We start from the raw sequence: 18,631 nt of genomic DNA, 5'->3' as shown, positions 1-18,631 counted from the left end.
CCGCTCCTCCACATGCAGCTGCTGGGTGACCTTGGGCCAGTCACACTTCTCTGAAGTCTCTCAGCCCCACTCACCTCACAGAGTGTTTGTTGTGGGGGAGGAAGGGAAGGGAGAATGTTAGCCGCTTGGAGACTCCTTCGGGTAGTGATAAAGTGGGATATCAAATCCAAACTCTTCTTCTTCTTCAGGAGCTGCTTGCTGCCATGGCGCAGGGAAAATGGCGGGCACCACGGCAGCGAGCAGCTCCTGAAGCCAGCCAGAGCCGACTGTGCTACCAGGCTGTCTCCAGGCTGCTGAGGCTGCTACTGCCATGTTTCCTGGGATTTGCAGATCTGGGGACATTCTGGGGACGAAATTTGTCCGGGGACAGATTTGCAAGTCCAAGGACTGTGTCCAGGAACCGGGGACGTCTGGTAGCCCTAGATTAGGAGAAGCTGCTTGAGAACCTGGAAGAACAGCCCTGTGCCATGAGCAGGCTCAGAGCTGTTTCCTTGAAGATCACATCCCCTCATAACTTTTAGCATGTTTTGGTATTGCAGATCATGGAGTGTTTTCTATTTTGAGGAGGTTTTTTAAAAAAAGTATTTGTTTTGGACCTTGCTAGAGAGAAAGTGTAAGCAAACAAGCAACAGTGGACATAGTGAGAATCATTATCTATGTTTTTAAAAACTTAATTGATTTGCATTTATTCTGTGAACTGAATTTGGAGTGGAGGAAGTGGTGGGTGGCTTGTATATGAGTATGCAACAAATTGTGTATTAACCATTTTTGGGTATTCACTCAGCCGCGTTGGTGCAGCAGGCAGGTTCATCTGACCTACGTGCAATTACAAAACATTTGCCACAATATTTTCAGAAAATTTGTGTTCTGATCTGGCTCCAGCAAGCTTAAGTTCAGAATATCTTGAATGTGTGATGGAAAAGAATTGTTTCTTGCTTGCTTTTTTGTGAGTTTGTTGATGAATTTATAAAATGAAAAGTTTTGGATCTGTGCCTGCCCAGGTATCACACTCCACACCCTTCTTCAAACCTGAAAGAAACTGATTGTGTTTATTCTGGTGTAATATACTCTGCACATGAGCAGAGGTTATGCCACATCTTCAGGACCGAGTCACCCATTGTAAATTTGTTCTGCTATGCTCTACTGCATTCTGGTTCAAATGAAACACTCATTTTGCTCTACTGGTTGGAATATTTTCTTCTTCTAATTTTGAGGAGAAAGTACTTTGGATAATGAAAAGTTAAATTGATTTTCTTGTGGAGGAAAACTGCATGCACCTGGAAGCAAGCGTTCCTTGTATTTTAAAAGTGTGTTTGCTTAGGTTTTTTTAAAAGTAAGGTAAAGGTAAAGGTACCCCTGCCCGTATGGGCCAGTCTTGACAGACTCTAGGGTTGTGCACTCATCTCACTCTATTTTTTTTTAATAAATTTTTATTAATTTTCCAACACATATTAAAAGACAATATAAAACAATACAAAAACAAACAAACATATAAACACGTATAATTTCTTAACCTTCTTTTCCTTAAGCCTTCTTTCAACGACTTCCCCATACCTCCTTTTTCTGCATCCCTGTTTTAAATCTTTCCAGCAACCCCTAGTTTTAATTACTTATGGCAATTCCTTTAAATCCTTTTTCTCATGTCCAATTGTTTATCGCTGCAATTCTATTTTGCATTACTCAAAACATTTTAACACTCATTAATTTTACAACAGTTCTTAAGATAAACTTTAAATTTCTTCCAATCTTCTTCCACCGTCTCTTTCCCTTGGTCGCGGATTCTGCCGGTCATCTCAGCCAGTCCCATGTAGTCAATCACCTTCGTCTGCCATTCTTCCAGTGTGGGTAGTTCTTGTGCCTTCCAGTACTTTGCTAAAAGTACTCTTGCTGCTGTTGTCGCATACATAAAAAACGTCCTATCTTTCTTTGACACCAATTGGCCTACCATGCCCAAGAGGAAGGCTTCTGGTTTCTTCACAAAAGTGCATTTAAGCACCTTTTTCATTTCATTATAAATCCTTTCCCAGAAAGCCTTAATCTTTGGGCATGTCCACCAAAGGTGATAAAAGGTACCTTCAGTTTCATTACATTTCCAGCATTTGTTATTGGGCAAATGATAAATTTTTGCAAGCTTGACTGGAGTCATGTACCACCTATAAATCATTTTCATAATATTCTCTCTTAAGGCATTACATGCCGTGAACTTTATACTGGTGGTCCATAACTGTTCCCAGTCAGCCAACATAATGTCATGACCAATGTCTTGTGCCCATTTAATCATAGCTGATTTAACCATCTCATCCTGTGTGTTCCATTTCAACAGCAAGTTATACATTCTTGACAAATTCTTAGTACTGGGTTCCAAAAGCTCTGTTTCTAACTTCGACCTCTCCACCTGAAAGCCAATTTTCCTGTCCTGTTTAAAAACTTCATTTATCTGGTAGTAATGAAGCCAGTCTCTTACTTTGGACTTCAATTTCTCATAACTCTGCAATTTAACTTTTCCCTCCTCATACTCTATGATTTCCCAATATTTCGGCCATTTGGATTCCATATTTAATTTTTTCACTTCCTTAGCTTCCATCGGTGACAACCACCTGGGTGTTTTGTTTTCCAACAAATCTTTATACCTAATCCATACATTATATAGGGCTTTTCTAACAATATGGTTTTTGAAACCTTGGTGGATCTTAACCTTGTCATACCATATATATGCATGCCAGCCAAATCTATTATTGAACCCTTCCAAATCCAAAATATCTGTATTTTCAAGAAGCAGCCAGTTTTTCAGCCAGCAAAAAGCCGCTGATTCATAGTACAATTTTAAGTCCGGCAGGGCAAACCCCCCTCTTTCTTTTGCGTCAGTTAGTATCTTAAATTTTATTCTGGGCTTTTTGCCCTGCCAGACAAATCTAGATATATCTTTTTGCCACCTCTTGAAACAATCCATTTTGTCCACAATCTGCAATGTTTGAAACAAAAATAACATTCTCGGCAAAACATTCATCTTAATAACAGCAATTCGGCCTAACAAGGAAAGTCTCAGACTTGACCATATTTCTAAATCTTTTTTCACTTCTGCCCAGCATTTCTCATAGTTATCTTTAAATAAATTCACATTCTTGGATGTCAAATTTATCCCCAGGTATTTCACCTTCTTTGCTACCGATAAACCAGTATCACTCTGAAATTTCTCTCTTTCTGCACTTGTTAAATTTTTATCCAATACTTTCGTTTTCTGTTTGTTCAGCTTAAAGCCTGCTACTTGACCAAATACTTGTATTAACTCTAAAACTCTTCTCGTACTAGTGTCTGGCTCTTGTAAAGTTAAAACTAGATCATCTGCAAATGCTCTCAGTTTGTACTGTTTAGCTCCCTACTGTTTAGCTCATCTCACTCTAGAGGCCGGGAGCCAGTGCTGTCCGCAGACACTTCCGGGTCACGTGGCCAGCGTGACGAAGCTGCTCCGGCAAACTGGCACCAGAGCAGCACACAGAAACGCCGTTTACCTTCCCGCTAGTAAGCGGTCCCTATTTATCTACTTGCACCCGGGAGTGCTTTCAAACTGCTAGTTTGGCAGGCGCTGGGACCGAGCAACGGGAGCACACCCCGCCGCAGGGATTCGAACCGCCGACCATGCGATTGGCAAGTCCTAGGCGCTGAGGTTTTACCCACAGCGCCACCCGCGTCTCTTTTTTAAAGTGGTAGGTACTAATAAATAAATGGGTTCAAAAACTTAGGTTATATGTACAGATAGGTAGCCGTGTTGGTCTGCCATAGTCAAAACAAAAAAATTTTTTCCTTCCAGTAGCACCTTAAAGACCAACTAAATTAGTTCTTGGTATGAGCTTTCGTGTGCATGCACACTTCTTCAGAATGGTATGGCTTACTTTCTAAACAAAGGTCAATCTTGTGTGAAAATCAAACTTCCGCCCTTTAACATGGAAGCTCTTCCTGAATCCATAGATGTACAATGGGACTCTGGATATCTGTTATGGCACACGTTCCTATATGAGTGCTGTACATACCCTATTATGATAAAGTGCAGGGCTGCAATTTTTAACCTTGCCAAGTTAAAATGTTCCCAGTTGCCTCTGGTTGTAACTTATTTTAATCTACTCTCATGCTTCTAACTTAAATATACAAGGATTGCAATATGGGGGTGGGGCACGCAATATATGATTTGTACTGGGCAAAGTTAGGGTTGGTTGTGGCACTGCTCAGAGCCAGTGGGGCGGTTGTCCCAGACACAAAATTGTTAGGCAATGCAAAATTTCAACACCAGCTATGTGCAGCTGTGTGCTTCTGTCACTGGGCTCAGTTGAAAACAGATTCTCCATGTGAACCAGAAAGTGATAGTGGAACGACTCTTCTTATCTCTGTGATCACCTGGTGATGTGGACGCCATTAGGCAGTTGAATGCAAATGAATACTTCGTACCTGCCCCCTCTGTGCAGCCCCGGGCACTAGCAACCCACGTTGTGCCACTGCTCAAAGCTGTTTTCTTGAAGACTTTGCCTCCTTGCAGCTCTTAGCACATTCTCATAGCCAGTGAGTGTTTGCTACTTTGAGCCATTTTGCCCTTCCTTGCTTTGCTTAGTATTTCTTTTGTGAGCTTGTAAGAAAGAGAAGGTTGCAACCGCAGACACAGTGAGTCTCTTTCTGTAATAAATACTTAGCTAGGCTTTACTTGCTAAGAAAAATAGATGGCTTGTGCATGTGTTGCAACAAAACTCTGCATTAACCATTTCCCTGTTTTCGCTCTTCAAAAGCTGCACCAGCTGCTGGATGGAGCGGGGTAGAGGGATCTGAGCTGCATGCCATTCCAGAGTATTTTCAGGAGAGAGGCCCTTCCCCTGGTTTAAGTTCAGAATAACTTGAATGCTAAGTGGAGGCAAGTGCTGTTTTTGCTTCTAAATGCCTTGACTGATGGAATAGATGACAGGGAGGACAGCAAAATGGTCCTGTATAGCTAAAAAGAGTTCCAAAGCTTTGCCCCCCCCCAAAAAATAGAGGCTCAGTGCTTCTTTCAATGATATATTTTTGAAAAGTTAAAATGATTTTCTCGGGGTGGAAAATTGTGTGTAATTTTTGATAGTGGTACTTAGTCCTTGGACTACGGTGTGTTGCATTTGTAAGTGCCAGAGTCTCTGGGTTGCATACATGATGGTTACCCCCGTTTTATCCTCCACATGCTGCTTTCTCCATGAAGGAGGAAAAAAGAGGTGGTTCCCTGTGTCTATTCCCTTGAAGGGAGAACAGGAGCTCGACAGAGTCAATTTTGATCAGGAAGACCCAGAGGGAAAGGTTATGCACTCCCCGTCCTCTTCTTTCTTGCTTATGGACCCAACCTCCACTTGATAATTTTCATTAAAAAAAAAATCCGTTGAAAGCTACAACTCCTTTTGACCCCAAGGATTAATATAACTTCACCCCAAGGAAATAATATTAAAATTCTTGACCATATGCTAAGACCAAGAACTTGACAATTTATTATGTTTATATGGTATTATTTTGCTCTGTTTCTATTACGCCTTTTATTTAATAATGCCCGTTACCATACACCTTGTCCCATTAGAAGGCCATTTCCCATTCCTTTGGAAAGTCTTGTTTCTGTCCAATAACCAACACTGGTGACCAATTTAATGGCAAATTTGAGATGATCACACAGCTGGCAGGAAAGAGTCTCTTGAGAGGAAGCTATTAGTAAAGAGCAGGGCCAGAGTAAACAATTGTATTTCTAAATGGCCTCTCGGCAAGATTTATGGACTGAACAATAGGAAACATTTCCTCATATGTTTGTGATGCTGATTTACAAAAATATTGGTTGATCTTATTAGGAGATACAGCTGAAGTTAATGATTCACCATTCACTAACGCCAACAAAAGGGAAAGTGGCAGGTGGGAATAGGTGGGTTTAATGATTGATTAGTCATTTTTTAAATCACATCAGGGTTTTTTTCCCCTTCCGTCTCTGCGACTTATATGAGTGCTCTTTAGACTGTGACTTAATTCCAAGCAGTGACTAAAGGCAGGAACACCTTTTGAGCACTGTAAGTATTATCCAGCATACCTTCAAGTTTGTTTTTTCCTCCCTGATTTGTGTTCTTGCTTATTTCAGGTTAACTTATAGATATACATTGATGAAAATCTATTTTGTCAATAATGTGTAAAAATTTAAAGATGTTTTACTAATAAGCATACTCTGCAGAATCTCTTTTTTTCTTATGAAGAAACTTTTCATCAAAATCACTTAAAAGTTTTGGTACACAACACACACATGTGAGGGTTTTCCTTTCTTTCTTTTTTAAAAATCTAAAATATGAGAGTAGGAATTGTCCTATTTATTGGTTGCTAATAGTACAGTTTTTCTTGAAAGGTTTTTAATTACTTATACCCATAATTTGTTTTCACTCTTGTTGTACCAAAATCAATGAAGCAAACTCAGTTTAATAAATTGCGAACGGTCACCTTTTTGTCTATTGTAAGCACCTGTCGTTATAAAACATGTCTACTACAACTGGAAAGAAGTGCACTGCCTTTGTTAACTGTTCCAAAAGAAAATCACTTTTGGAAGCTGTGTGTTTAATGCATGCAGCTAATTCACCATACTTGTTTATTTCAGTAATTTATATCCAATGTGTTCATTCACCAAAGCAGAAGGCAGCTAACCATCAAAGAAAAAAAATATCAAAATATAAACCATTAAAAGCGCACACAGCTTGGGAGATAATTTTAAACATCACCCAGCTTAAAATACCACAGACAATTTAAAAAACACAGCAACACCTGAACAAAATTGTCTTTACCTGGCACTGGAAGCCAAAACAAAAGGACGCCAAACTTAATGACTGTTTTGTGGATAACCCAGACATCCTGGCATTGGTAGACCAATTAACACATGTAGTGTCATTTGTTAAAAATCCATTTTGTCAGTTATTCCATAGGAGATAGCGTCAAACCTCTTGATGAATTGTAATTCATTAGTTCCAAATTGCAGTCACCTTTTGAAGTTCAAGATAACAGCCTTGCCAGAATCAGAGCTGTGTGCCATGCTGGTGACATGACTCTCCATATCTCCAGACAATCTCCCCCGTGGTTTCATGTAAATGTGAAATGTGAGGAAACAAACTGGACACTTGTGGGACAGCACAGGTGATATGTCAGTCCGAAATCTTCCAGCTCTACCTCATGTAAGTGGCATTCCAGGAAGGACCAGACCAGAACCATTTTGCAAACATCCACCCACTTAAAATATTGCTCCACCCTAATTCCTCCATTCAGATAAATAGGAGTTCCCATAGAGTTTGGCCAGATTGCATTTGGTATTTGTGTTGGTAATAATACACCTTCAATTACTTCAAAGAGTTCAGCTTCCTGGTGAAGATGATTAAACAATGGAAAAGCACAGATGTAGCAAAAGGCTAAAATCAAAACATTTTAAAGGAGAGATTTAAATACAAGTTTAATTGCTGCATTGAAACCAACTTTCAACTTATTATGCCCAAAGACTCTAAGCATAGAGAAGGCTAGAGAAATATGCTTTAATTTGTCGGATTTTTAAAACCTTGTGGTTGTAATTTAATCGCACAGTTCAAATAAACTGCAGTGAAAGGGAAATATTTACTGGAGTGGGTGATCAGGAGTAACTATGCATTTCCTTTCCAAAAATACGCAATTGAGCAGTCAAGTAGATTCCATTCTGTACAGGGAAGACTGAAACAAAGAGATTCCTGTTGACTTTTGCTACAACTCTCTTATAGAACCTAATAATCCTATAATAAACTTCTTTAAAAGTAAATGGTTGTTGGTTTTTGAGAAAAAAGTCAACAAGATGCACAAGATGGAACTTTGTCTGGCTCCCATTTATAACTTTTAGCCAGACTGTAATCCCAGCAGGTGAGCAAAGAACAACCCCGGCTTTATTAGGTACTTATAGGCAAAACCTCTAATCATGATGGACTGAGCGCATTATTCTGACAATTAAAGATTGACCAAAACACACAAAATGCAACATGGGGGGTGGGGGGGTGCCTGTGCCTTTCCACTTTGCCTTTTCAAGCAGTAGCACCTTTCAAAGTGATAAAGAAAAACAAGTCACAATGTTATGAACTGTGCTGCCAAAATATGTGCTGTTTTCTGAGCACAATCAAAAGCTCTGATGCTTACCTTTAAAAGCCCTGCATGACTTGAGGCCCAAGTATCTGAAATGATATTTACTCCCACGTCAACCTGTTTGAGAACTGAAGTCTTCAGAGGCCCCCGTCAATCTAAGGGAGATGGGTGGTGATCTGAGAGCCCTTTTTTGGTATTAGTGCCCCATTGTGGAATTCCTTTCCGAGAGAGGCTTGCCTAATGCCAACAGAAGCTATATTTCAACTTCAAATACTTCAGTGCTTCTAGGCTTTTAACTCTGCAACCTGGGAGATCTCAGTAGGACTTACTTCTGAGTAGATGTGTATGAGGTGGTTTTTAAAAAATCATTTGAACCTCCCCAAAAGCACTGCTGAAGAGTAGTACATGCATTTAAAAAGACAAATAAATACTGTGCTACATTCTGTAAGTTTGAATACTGTCTTTTTTTAAAAAAAATCTCTCCATCTGTCATGGATGCTTTAGTGGGGATTTCTGCAGTGCAGAGAGCTGAACTAATAAGCTTTAGAGTCCCTTCCACCGCTTTGATTCAATGATTCTTATTTATTTATGTTTGCTCTATTCCTGCAGAAATTGTAAAAATCAGAAAGAACCTACTTAAAGATAACAAGTTACCGTAATTTCAATTGCAGAAGATTTTTTTAAATAGTAGTTTGTTTTTTAGTATGTTACTAAAAAATAATCTGCTCCATGCTTCTTTTGGTGTTTTTTTAAAATAATATTAAGATTAAAACAAAACTTGAAATTCAGAAATACAAACACATCAGGTGATATCCAACTAAGTCATATTCAGAGTCGACCTGTTTATGTCATTGAACTTAAGCCCATTGATTGCAATCTGTATGACTTAGTTGGGTATCACCCAGTATCGCTTTCTAGATATGAAATTATCTGGAACAAAAGAAACACCTTATAATTAAGTTATGTCCTCGTTGCTATCTGCTTGATCTCCGTGAACTTGCTGAGAGTCCAGTCTTTATCTGTGTAAATAAAAAGATAAACGGAAAAAGAAAAAAGGAGTGAAAGAGAAATGGTTGGTTGTCATCTGGCAAGCAGCAAATGAGCTATTGGGTCACAATGACTTGCTTTGGGGAAATGTACGCACAGAGAAACGCAAGAAAACTTGGGAGCATTCCATTATCTAAGACGTATGTCGAAAAAGAAACATAAAAGAATTAAATGATACAGACTTCCAACAGATTTATAGTCCTCAAAAAACTGAGCTGAAGAAGGCGTTTACTCCGAAACAGGGCCCTGTCCACCACTACTGAGTCGTACATCTGATTCACACTCCGGATACTCCTTTTCGGCCCTATTTGATTCTTTATTCTTTATTCTGATTCTATATAATATGGACTTCTTTTGACTGCCATTGAGACTTGTACAAAATAATTGTTGTGTACTGGTATTTTATGTACCTTTATACTATATCACTGCATATTTGAAACTACACTATTTCTGTACTTCAACGTTTTACCTTAAAACTATCGTACTTACACGTTGTGTTTAAATTTACTATTAGCTTCAAACTGTTATTCTTAGCAGAATATACACCTTTTTCTTTTCAACTCTCGAGTAGGAATCATTCCTTATATTGAAACTTGTGGCCTGAGCTCTTGGTATATCCTTTTTGGGGAAATGTACAGCTTCAGTACAGAAAGATATCCCACATCCCGTGCTATTAAATGAATATAAGGTATTCCTTCATTTAAGTGTCAAATACTCGTAGAATAGAATTTCTAGTAGTTCTGCCAGCCAGTCCTCAGCACCAGTCATCAGGGGAGATTTTGAAGGCCTATTAAATCAATTGCTTAGCAATTTAGACCCTGTGCTGTGCTTAGCTATCTACCTATGAAATGGAGAGAATATTGAAGTGTTTCACTCTGGCTGGATTGTGTTGTGAATAAATTTATGTATTATCAAATTTAAGACTGGGCATAGCAAGCAACATTTTTTTACTATAAGGAAATTTGTATCAAATCCTTTTACTGCAATCACAATATGTGTTATATTATGGGTCTGCACTTGAGACGATCTTAGATGTAACTCATGGCAATTCAGGAGAATTTGCTGTTGTGTTGACACAATAATTAATAATGAGCTTGCAGAAGGGGGGTTATGGGTTTATTGTCGTTTTATTGTGAATTTTGTGTTCTCATTTTGTATCTTTGTGTTGTGAACTGCCCTGTGATCTTCGGATGAAGGGCGACATACAAATTTAATAAAAAGAAGTTATTGGTGGTTTGTACCCCCAAAAGGATAGTGACCACACATGCACAAGAACTTTGCAGATCATTATCCATTGTACCATACCCAAGTCACTGGGGCAGGGGGAGAGTCCCTTTAGCCATTGTGACTGGGCAGTGCAGACTGCTCAAAAGTAGTTATCACTCAATGACTCTAGGAAGCTTCCTTCAGACAAGTTGTTTAGCTAGCTCAGCGCTGACTGGTGCTGGTGGCTTTCCAGGGACTCCAGCCAAAGTTGCCTTTAAGAAGGTGTTTTAATCATTATCATTATTATCATTATAACAATTTATTATTTATACCCTGCCCATCTAGTTTCCCCAGCCACTCTGGGTGGATCCCAACAGAATATTAAAAGCACAATAAAACACATCAAACATTAAAAACTTCCCTAAACAGGGCTGCCTTCAAAGGGCTGTTATAAAGATGTTGGTGCTTAAAGTACTTCTTCTAGAACTGGCATAGGCAAACTTGGCCCTCCAGATGTCTTTGGCTTCCAATTCCCATGATTCCTAGCTAACAGGACCAGTGGTCAGGGATGATGGGAATTGTAGTCCCAAAACATCTGGAGGGCCAAGTTTGCCTATGCGTGTTCTAGAATATGCTAACAATGCATAAAGGTAAAGGGACCTCTGACCGTTAGGTCCAGTTGCGGACGACTCTGGGGTTGCAGCGCTCATCTTGCTTTACTGGCCAAGGGAGCTGGCGTACAGATTCTGGGTCATGTGGCCAGCATGACTAAGCCGCTTCTGGCAAACCAGAGCAGCGCACGGAAACGCCGTTTACCTTCCCACCAGAGCGGTACCTATTTATCTACTTGCACTTTGACGTGCTTTTGAACTGCTAGGTTGGCAGGAGCAGGGACCGAGCAACGGGAGCTCACCCCATCGTGGGCATTCAAACCGCCGACCTTCTGATCGGCAAGTCCTAGGCCCTGTAGTTTAACCCACAGCGCCACCTGCATCCCAACAATGCATAGACATTGAAATATCCATTGCTGGTTTTCTGTTTCTTGCTTTGAAGTTCCACACAGAATGTGGCAGCTCCACCTAGTGAAGAAGTCTTGGTAAAGCCTTGGGTCTCTGTGGGATCTGAAATCCCTAATTGTACAAGGACAGAGGCGGGGAAGGAGCAGTGGCAGATCCAGGCAGACACAGTGAGCCCCGTTAATGTCAGTGAGAGAATAAAATACCTCTACCTCTCATTTGAAAGGCAAGGGATACAGGGCCAGATTTAGGTTTTTCTTTAATTTTGGGGGGGGCCCCCAAGGGAGTGGGGCCCTAAGCTATAGCTTGCTTGGCTTATACGTAAATCCGGCACTGAAGGGGTAGCAGAACAGGACATCCTAACTGTGGCATAAAGGAGATCAAGCTACAACTTCTAATATCAACTGAGGTTGATTGTATGCGCTAATTTGTAAAGTTTCTAGTTCCTGGTAATAATATGGATGTTATCTTTGAAGACAGCAAAAGTATTTTATACATAAATATTGCCATTTAATCTGGCTAATAAAGTTTGGGTGCTAAAGGTTGGTGCAGAACTAAACTGAATATCAATAGGCTGGATCTCTCAAGTGTTACACAGATGGCATTCCCATCCCATAGAATAATAATGAATCTTAAGTACCGTATTGTAATGGCTTTTGGGCAGCCCTGATAGCATATGTTTGATTGCCTTTCCAGGAGAACAGTGCTGCCATCTTGGCTTTAACACAACTTCAGCATTGTAATTAGAGCCATCAACTTTAATTCCTGCTGGGGTTTCGACTGTATGAAGCATTCTTCCTTTCCAGGATGCAAAGAAATGCGTCACTGCTTAATTAGGATATGAATCGAATTTCTTGGTACTCTGAATAATCGCTGTTTGAAAACTGCTGCTATTATACACACACACAACTATCCCAATGTTAATACATCACAGCAAGTGTGGAGAGCTTTTGCTATTAAGCCCCAGCAAGCACAGCCAATGACCAAGGACAGGCATAAGCAAACTCAGCCCTCCAGATGTTTGGGGACTACAATTCCCATCATCCCTGACCACTGGTCCTGTTAGCTAGGAATCATGGGAGTTGCAGGCCAAAAAATCTGAAGGGCCGAATTTGCCTGTGCCTGACCAAGGATGATGGGAGCTGTAATTCAGCAACATCTGGAAGGCCAAAGATTCCTCACACCAGTCTTACATAAAAACTAGAGGCTCACAGTGAAACACCGATAGAAGATTTGGTTAATTAAAATCAATATGTGGCATTCAGTTTCCTTAGCCCTTGAAGAACAGCCGGTTCCTGCATCTTTAATAGTTCCTTAGGAAAGGGAATTGACAAGCTCCAGCTGCTGAATTTCCTTCTTCTGCTCAGCAGCTGCAGGAAGTGTGGTCCTTTCTGTGTCTGCATGGTCCAATGTTCTGATATCAGGCAAGGTCAAATATTCTACCCCCCCCCCCCATCTATAAATGTAGATAAATCTCCCCTTTTCCCCTGAAATGAAAGTCAGGACCCACAGGGTCCTGAAAGATGCCGTTCCTGGATGCTGTGTATAATGATGGAGCTACTTGTGTGAGGTTTTTGCTGCACAAAACCAAGGCCTTCTATTCTGAATTTTTACATTTTTGAATAACCTCCAGCAATTGATGTGACTTGCGTATCTCCCCATGTGGCAGTATACCTGCCAGCAGATTTTAAGAGAATTGCAAAAACTTTTTCATGTCTTCAACAGAAAACATAATGGAGATTGATGGAGTGAAGATTAAAGAGGAAAGTAATGGTGAGAGTAAAGATAATCCTGCAGTCAAGAAGAAAGTGGTAAGTCATACATTTTTACACTTTGAAATACAGTACTTAAATGTGTTAATGGTACACTCAGTTTAGAAGCAAAGAGATGCAGTTATTGATAATGGCCAATTTCTTTAAATTCAAATATTATACAATGGATAGACATTAGATTATGATTTTTCAGGGTTTTGCGCTCATTTTGCCAAGCTCTCAACTTTTTCCTAGCATCACTTAGATTTTGGTTTTATCTGCACTAAACATTTAAAGCACTCTTGTACCAATTTAACAGTCATGGCTTCCCCACCCTCACAGTCCTGGAAACTATAGTTTATGAAGGGTGCCGAATGTTGTGAGGACCCCTCACAGAGCTACAATTCCCAGCACCCTTCACAAAGTTCTCAGGATTCTTTGGGAGTAAGACACGACTGCTCACTTAAATGTATCTGTGTGGATGTGACTTGACGCACACTTGCAAATTTGCAGCTCCCCCCTTTGGCTGCCAGCAAGGGCAGCTGAGAGCTGGCAGACACGGGAGCTGGGCTACCAGTGGCCTCATGGACCACAGGAACACAGTACAACTGCCAAGGATGCTGTGATTGATTGGAGTTGGTCCAACAGCTTCTAGCTTGTCTACATACCTTGGGCACTAGGAGAGGAGGAACTGGATTGTGTCCTTGATCTTCTTTGTATTGGCTGCACAGCCAGAGTTCTTTGATGGAATCTTAAGCCTGGATGATGAGATACTACATAGCTCAGTTGACAGAGCATGAGGTTTTTAATCTCAGGGTTGTGAGTTTGAGCCCCACATTGGACGAAAGATTCCTGCATTGCAGAGGGCTGGGCTAGATGACCCTTATGGTCCCTCCCAACGCTACAATTCTTTCTCTCTCTGCGTGTGTTATCCCTGATTGGTGCTGCACTTCCAAAACAGACCACCAGGTTAGGGAGGCTGGGCTGGGGCAATGATCAGCTTCCAAAGCCTAGTAGCTGTGGAAAGAGATGAAGGCTTGTCATACATGCTAGAGGTTATTTGGGCACGCTCTATGGTGAGCACAATTGTGGACCTCTGGATATTTGCTGTGCAAACTCTCTTATGGGGGAAAAATACCCCTGACATAAATAATGCAAACAGAAATAAATCATCACAACCAGAAGGTATTGCAGAGGAAGAAAAAGGGCTGATTCCGAAACACCATGGAGAACTTGTGGTTTGGCTTCAAAACCAGTAATGCTCTGAGGGTCATTCTTTTTTTTCTTTGGCTCAGAATATGATCCTTGGTGATTTCTGTTGCTCGCTTTCAGCACAAAGTTGAACACTGGAGACCTGCAATTACAAGACAATTTAGAATTCTTGAGGGTAGGGACCCTTCTGCAAATATTCTCCATTCTTCTCGCAGTTGCTTGTCTCTATCATCAATGAGTCTGTTGAAGTTGACTTGCGCTGTTCAAAACAGAATCCAGGCAGCAAAGTAACACAATGGAAGGTCTGTGCAAGACTGACCAGGAAGGACTGCTTTATCTATTCTTTCCACTTTGCTAGAAAGAAAATCACATAAGGCCCTTCCAGACTAGTGCTTTTCTGAAGGTGTATTATGCAACTTGTCGCTGACATAACAATAGTGCATCAGTGATGGATTTATACTGGACCATCCACACATCACTGTGCTTTATTAGTTGCTCTGCAATCCTTCTCCAAAGTTACTGTGTTTTTGCTACCTGGGGGGCACTCTTGTGCTATGGTGCAACAAAAATGGGACACCTCCCCCACCCAGAATAATTGTTGTATAAAAAGTTACACGATTTTAGTAGGAAACTATGGGTCATTCACCTACTGTAAACAAAGCGATATGGCTGCCACAAAACTTTTGTGGGCACAAATGGTGTTGAAAACATGAATGTATATACCCAGCCCAGTGGCAGGACAAGAACAAATCGTGATGTCTGACTCTGGAGAGGCCTGGGGAGGGAATTCTGTGTTCTATGCAAGATATGAGGAGGAGAAAGGTGTAGAAAAGTGTTGCCTTTTTTATATTATTCTAGAATCAGTATATGCAAAAAGAAGCTTTTGCATAAGATTCATATACACAACCACTATAATTGTCACTGCTAAATATAATTTGAGTAAGATGGAATTAGAAACTGAATGAATTAATGATTGAGTGAAAGGGGCTATAAAATGAAGTTGTGTATCAGAGTGTTTTCTTATGTAAACTCTTCACGTTTTATAATCTGTTAATTTAGAATGTGAAACTTAAAAGAGGAAGAATCCCTTTGAGCATCACATGTCTCAACACCATCAGTTACACAACTTGTCCAGGGTGTGTCAAACAAATTTGCCCTCAGGGGCTATTAAAGCATTTTAGTATGGTTCCTTTTGCAATATTAACTGTCAAGTGTAAAATTCATACTACTCTGTTTGAAAATTTTCATCTCTATTTTTTGCCCGAAATCATTCTACATCTTCCTTAACACCTTGGGTGCTACAAGAAAACTTTGAAAGAATCAGACATGCACTCATTCTACTCTGCCTTAACTCTAGAAATGACTGCAAAATGTCAAACAACCCAATCAAGGGATTTGCAAGGCACCTATACTTTTGGGACCTCTGTGTTAGTTTTCTGGGCTAAAAACAAGCTTGTAATGTGAACCCCCCCTCACACCAAAGTACAGATGTACCTTGGAAGTCAAACAGGATCTGTTCCAGAAGTCTGTTCAACTTTTGAAAAATTCAGAAACCAAGGCACGGCTTCTGATTGATTCCCGATTGCGCAGGTACACAGGAAACAATAGCGGAAGCCGCACCACATGTTTGGCTTCCAAAAAAAGTTCGAAAACCAGAACACTCACTTCTGGTTTTCGATCATTCGGGAGCCAGAACATTTGACTCCCAAGGTGTTCAGGAGCCGATGTACGACTGTAGTTGAGAATGGATTGGTGTCCTTTAGCTGCCTTTCTTGGTAGCCTGATAGGCATTTATAGTTGGGTGTGGCAGGATAGTGTGTGTGTGTTTCACACACAAAGTGTTGGATTCTCTTGCCTCTTCTGGCCAGGACTCAGTAATGTTATTATTGTTGGCATCTGTCTTGGCAGACAATGGAGGAGTACACCTTTGGGGGTGAAGTCAAACCATTGGAGAGTTACAGTTCCTGCTGTGGCTGCAGAGACCGATACAGGAGAGACGTATTTTGCTGCAGCCGGGGCAGAGGAAGGTGTCTGGCTGTGCTGATGCAGATCCACTATGGCATTTCTGCAGGGGGTTGGATTAGATGACCCTTGGGATCCCTTCCAACTCTACCACTCTATGATTCCATGGTCACTGTTGAATTCTGGACCAGATATAGTTTCAAAATATTCAAATCTGGCCCCACAGTGTAAAAATGAAATTGCAGAAAGTATAAAAAGTATACCTTTCCTAAACTAAAAGCTACAACAATCCAGCTACAATAGGGGACTATTGTAGCTGGATTGTTGTGTTTGTGTTATATGTAAACACTGTTAATGGGAGCAAGAAGGAAGAAGAAAAGTTGCGTCTACATTATAACCAACATTTTTAAATCAGAGTTTTATATATTGATTTGTGGCATAAACCGATTTGAAGCTTACAATGAAAAAGTCCCAGTTCACATCCACTCTCCTGCAAAGGGGTGCTTACTATGTGGGGCTGTTCATGGCCATGACATTCATCCACCATTCCTCTGGCTTTGCTTTAGGATGTTTGCACGTTGTCCTGTTAACCGTTTGTTTGCCCCACATTTCTCCCAGTGCCTTTCTATCGCTTTCCAGACTGCAAAGTTCATGTTCTAAAGTTGCTTTGTTGCGCTCGGGCAACAGGGCATGCACGTGCAAGCCTAAAGTTTTGGCATGCGCTTGAATCCCTCCTGCCAAACAGGCTGGAGGTAACCTGCAAGAGTGATGATGCCCTGACTCCCCGACGCAGACCCCCCCCCCCCCGGCTCCTGAAGACGTTGCCCCTTCAGACATTACTTGAGAACATTACACAGTGCACAAAACAAGCGTTCCTTAATCGGACGTAACATGACGCAGCGCAGCCGTTGCATAACATGCTGAGAAGCGGAGCTCAGCCATGTGCTCGAGAACAATCGGATTCTTTCACCGAAGGGAAGCGGGAGGCAATAAGCGAAGTGCCTCCGACGCCCCCGGTCTCGTGGACGGGGATTTCCTCGCATCCATCCACACCCCCGGCAACCCACTCGAGAATGTTTCTAATCAGCCCGACATTGAGGGGTGATCTTGCGACCCCTCTCCGTGGCTCCGCAGCAACTAGCCCAAGCTATTTGGAGCGGCGCACGGCAGAGGGAAGCCCCCTTTCCCAAAGCGTCTCGCCCCCCCCCCCGCCATGCCTGCGAAGCCCGGGCTGCCGCCGACTGCGCCCCGGTGGCTGCGCGGCTCGACTCCGGCGCCGCTCCGAATTTGCGTCGGCCGGATCTGGCGGAGAAGGCGGTGCAGGGCCGCTCCCTCCCCCGGGCTGCTGAGCCGCGGGGCCCGGCGGCGCCTCGCCTCGCTCCACCTTTGCAACGCCCCGCCCGCCTGGCGCAGCCAAGCAGGTACCGGGGCGCCGCCGCCGCCGCTGTGCACGTGCCCCGGGCGCGCCGGAGGAGAAGGCCCCGCGCCGCCCCCAGCATGACCAACCTCGACCCGCTGCTCCGCACGGGCAGCCAGAGAGGAAGGCGAAACGTAAGGAGCCCCGCCGCGCGGCCCCGGGGTGCGGAGCCCGGCGCGCACAGCTGCGCTCCACGTGGCTTTTCCGCGGCTCCCACCCGCGCGCAAGGCGGTTTTCGCCAAGGGCGTGCGCGGAGGTCGCCTGGCGCTTGCATTTCCCGGGGCGGGAAGGCGGGACGGGGCGCGGAAGCTCTTCAGATGGGTGGCAGGTGGGGAGAGCGCGGCTGCCCTCTCTCTGTTTTTCTGGATACTGGACATTGCGCTTTGCACGAGCTCAGAGGCCAGCATCACAACCTGTGGCTGCGCGCGCGCGTTTCAGTGGGGAGATTCTTGCACAGAATAATCCCCAGAGACAACAAAGCAGGCGCGATCCCTTGGGGGCTCGTCCTGCGCCAGCCCGGCTCTTGGCCGGTTCCCGTTCGCTTGGGGGGGGGGGGGAGTGGGGCTGGCGCAGGGCTCCAAGCAACGTTGGGAGGGGGCAGCGGGACTTGCACCAGAGTCCTGCAGACGCGGACTGCTTCCCTTTCCCGGGAGCTTTGGCGCAACAGCTGTTGGATAGCAGAGCTAAAAATACTGCCCGGCACCGGGTACTGTCGCCCAAGGAGAAGAACTGTATCGAAATGAGCTGGCTGGCTATTATTAGCCCTCTCCGAAGGGGCAGAGAGAGAGGAAGGGTAAACAGAGCAGGCAGAGAAAGTTCTCTGCTCTGTTCTTCCCTCCCACCAGTTTTAATCTCTACCTGTGTGCTCCACTAAGCCCTTGACTTAACCCTTTAGCTGTCATTCC

General features: G+C 42.7%; 1 protein-coding gene and 1 long non-coding RNA gene across 4 annotated transcripts in view; one reads left to right on the top strand and one right to left on the bottom strand.

The window, feature by feature from the left end:
* Nucleotides 1–6,025: 6,025 nt before the first annotated feature.
* The window catches only part of SLC2A9 (solute carrier family 2 member 9), a 62,257-nt gene continuing 49,651 nt past the window's right edge, over nt 6,026–18,631 (top strand). Inside the window, exons 1-2 of one of the 3 annotated variants that reach the window (XM_053402041.1) lie at nt 6,026–6,053; nt 13,110–13,195. In XM_053402041.1, coding sequence (XP_053258016.1) covers nt 13,118–13,195 — 78 coding nt within the window. In that variant the 5' untranslated portion in view covers nt 6,026–6,053; nt 13,110–13,117. Of the gene's footprint in view, nt 6,054–13,096; nt 13,196–17,745; nt 17,861–18,631 lie in introns of those variants that run through there. The other 2 variants (XM_053402040.1, XM_053402042.1) reach the window with 2 other exon arrangements.
* On the bottom strand, nt 13,182–17,891 carry LOC128420503 (uncharacterized). Its single transcript, XR_008332057.1, has 2 exons — nt 17,816–17,891; nt 13,182–14,489 (listed from the first exon to the last, which is right to left on the bottom strand). It is a non-coding gene; the product is annotated as an uncharacterized LOC128420503 (long non-coding RNA).

Source organism: Podarcis raffonei, chromosome 9, assembly GCF_027172205.1.
Source record: "Podarcis raffonei isolate rPodRaf1 chromosome 9, rPodRaf1.pri, whole genome shotgun sequence".
Lineage (NCBI taxonomy): Eukaryota > Metazoa > Chordata > Lepidosauria > Squamata > Lacertidae > Podarcis > Podarcis raffonei.
The sequence above is the reverse complement of the archived record's forward strand: the minus strand, read 5'-3'. Positions and strand labels throughout refer to the sequence as shown.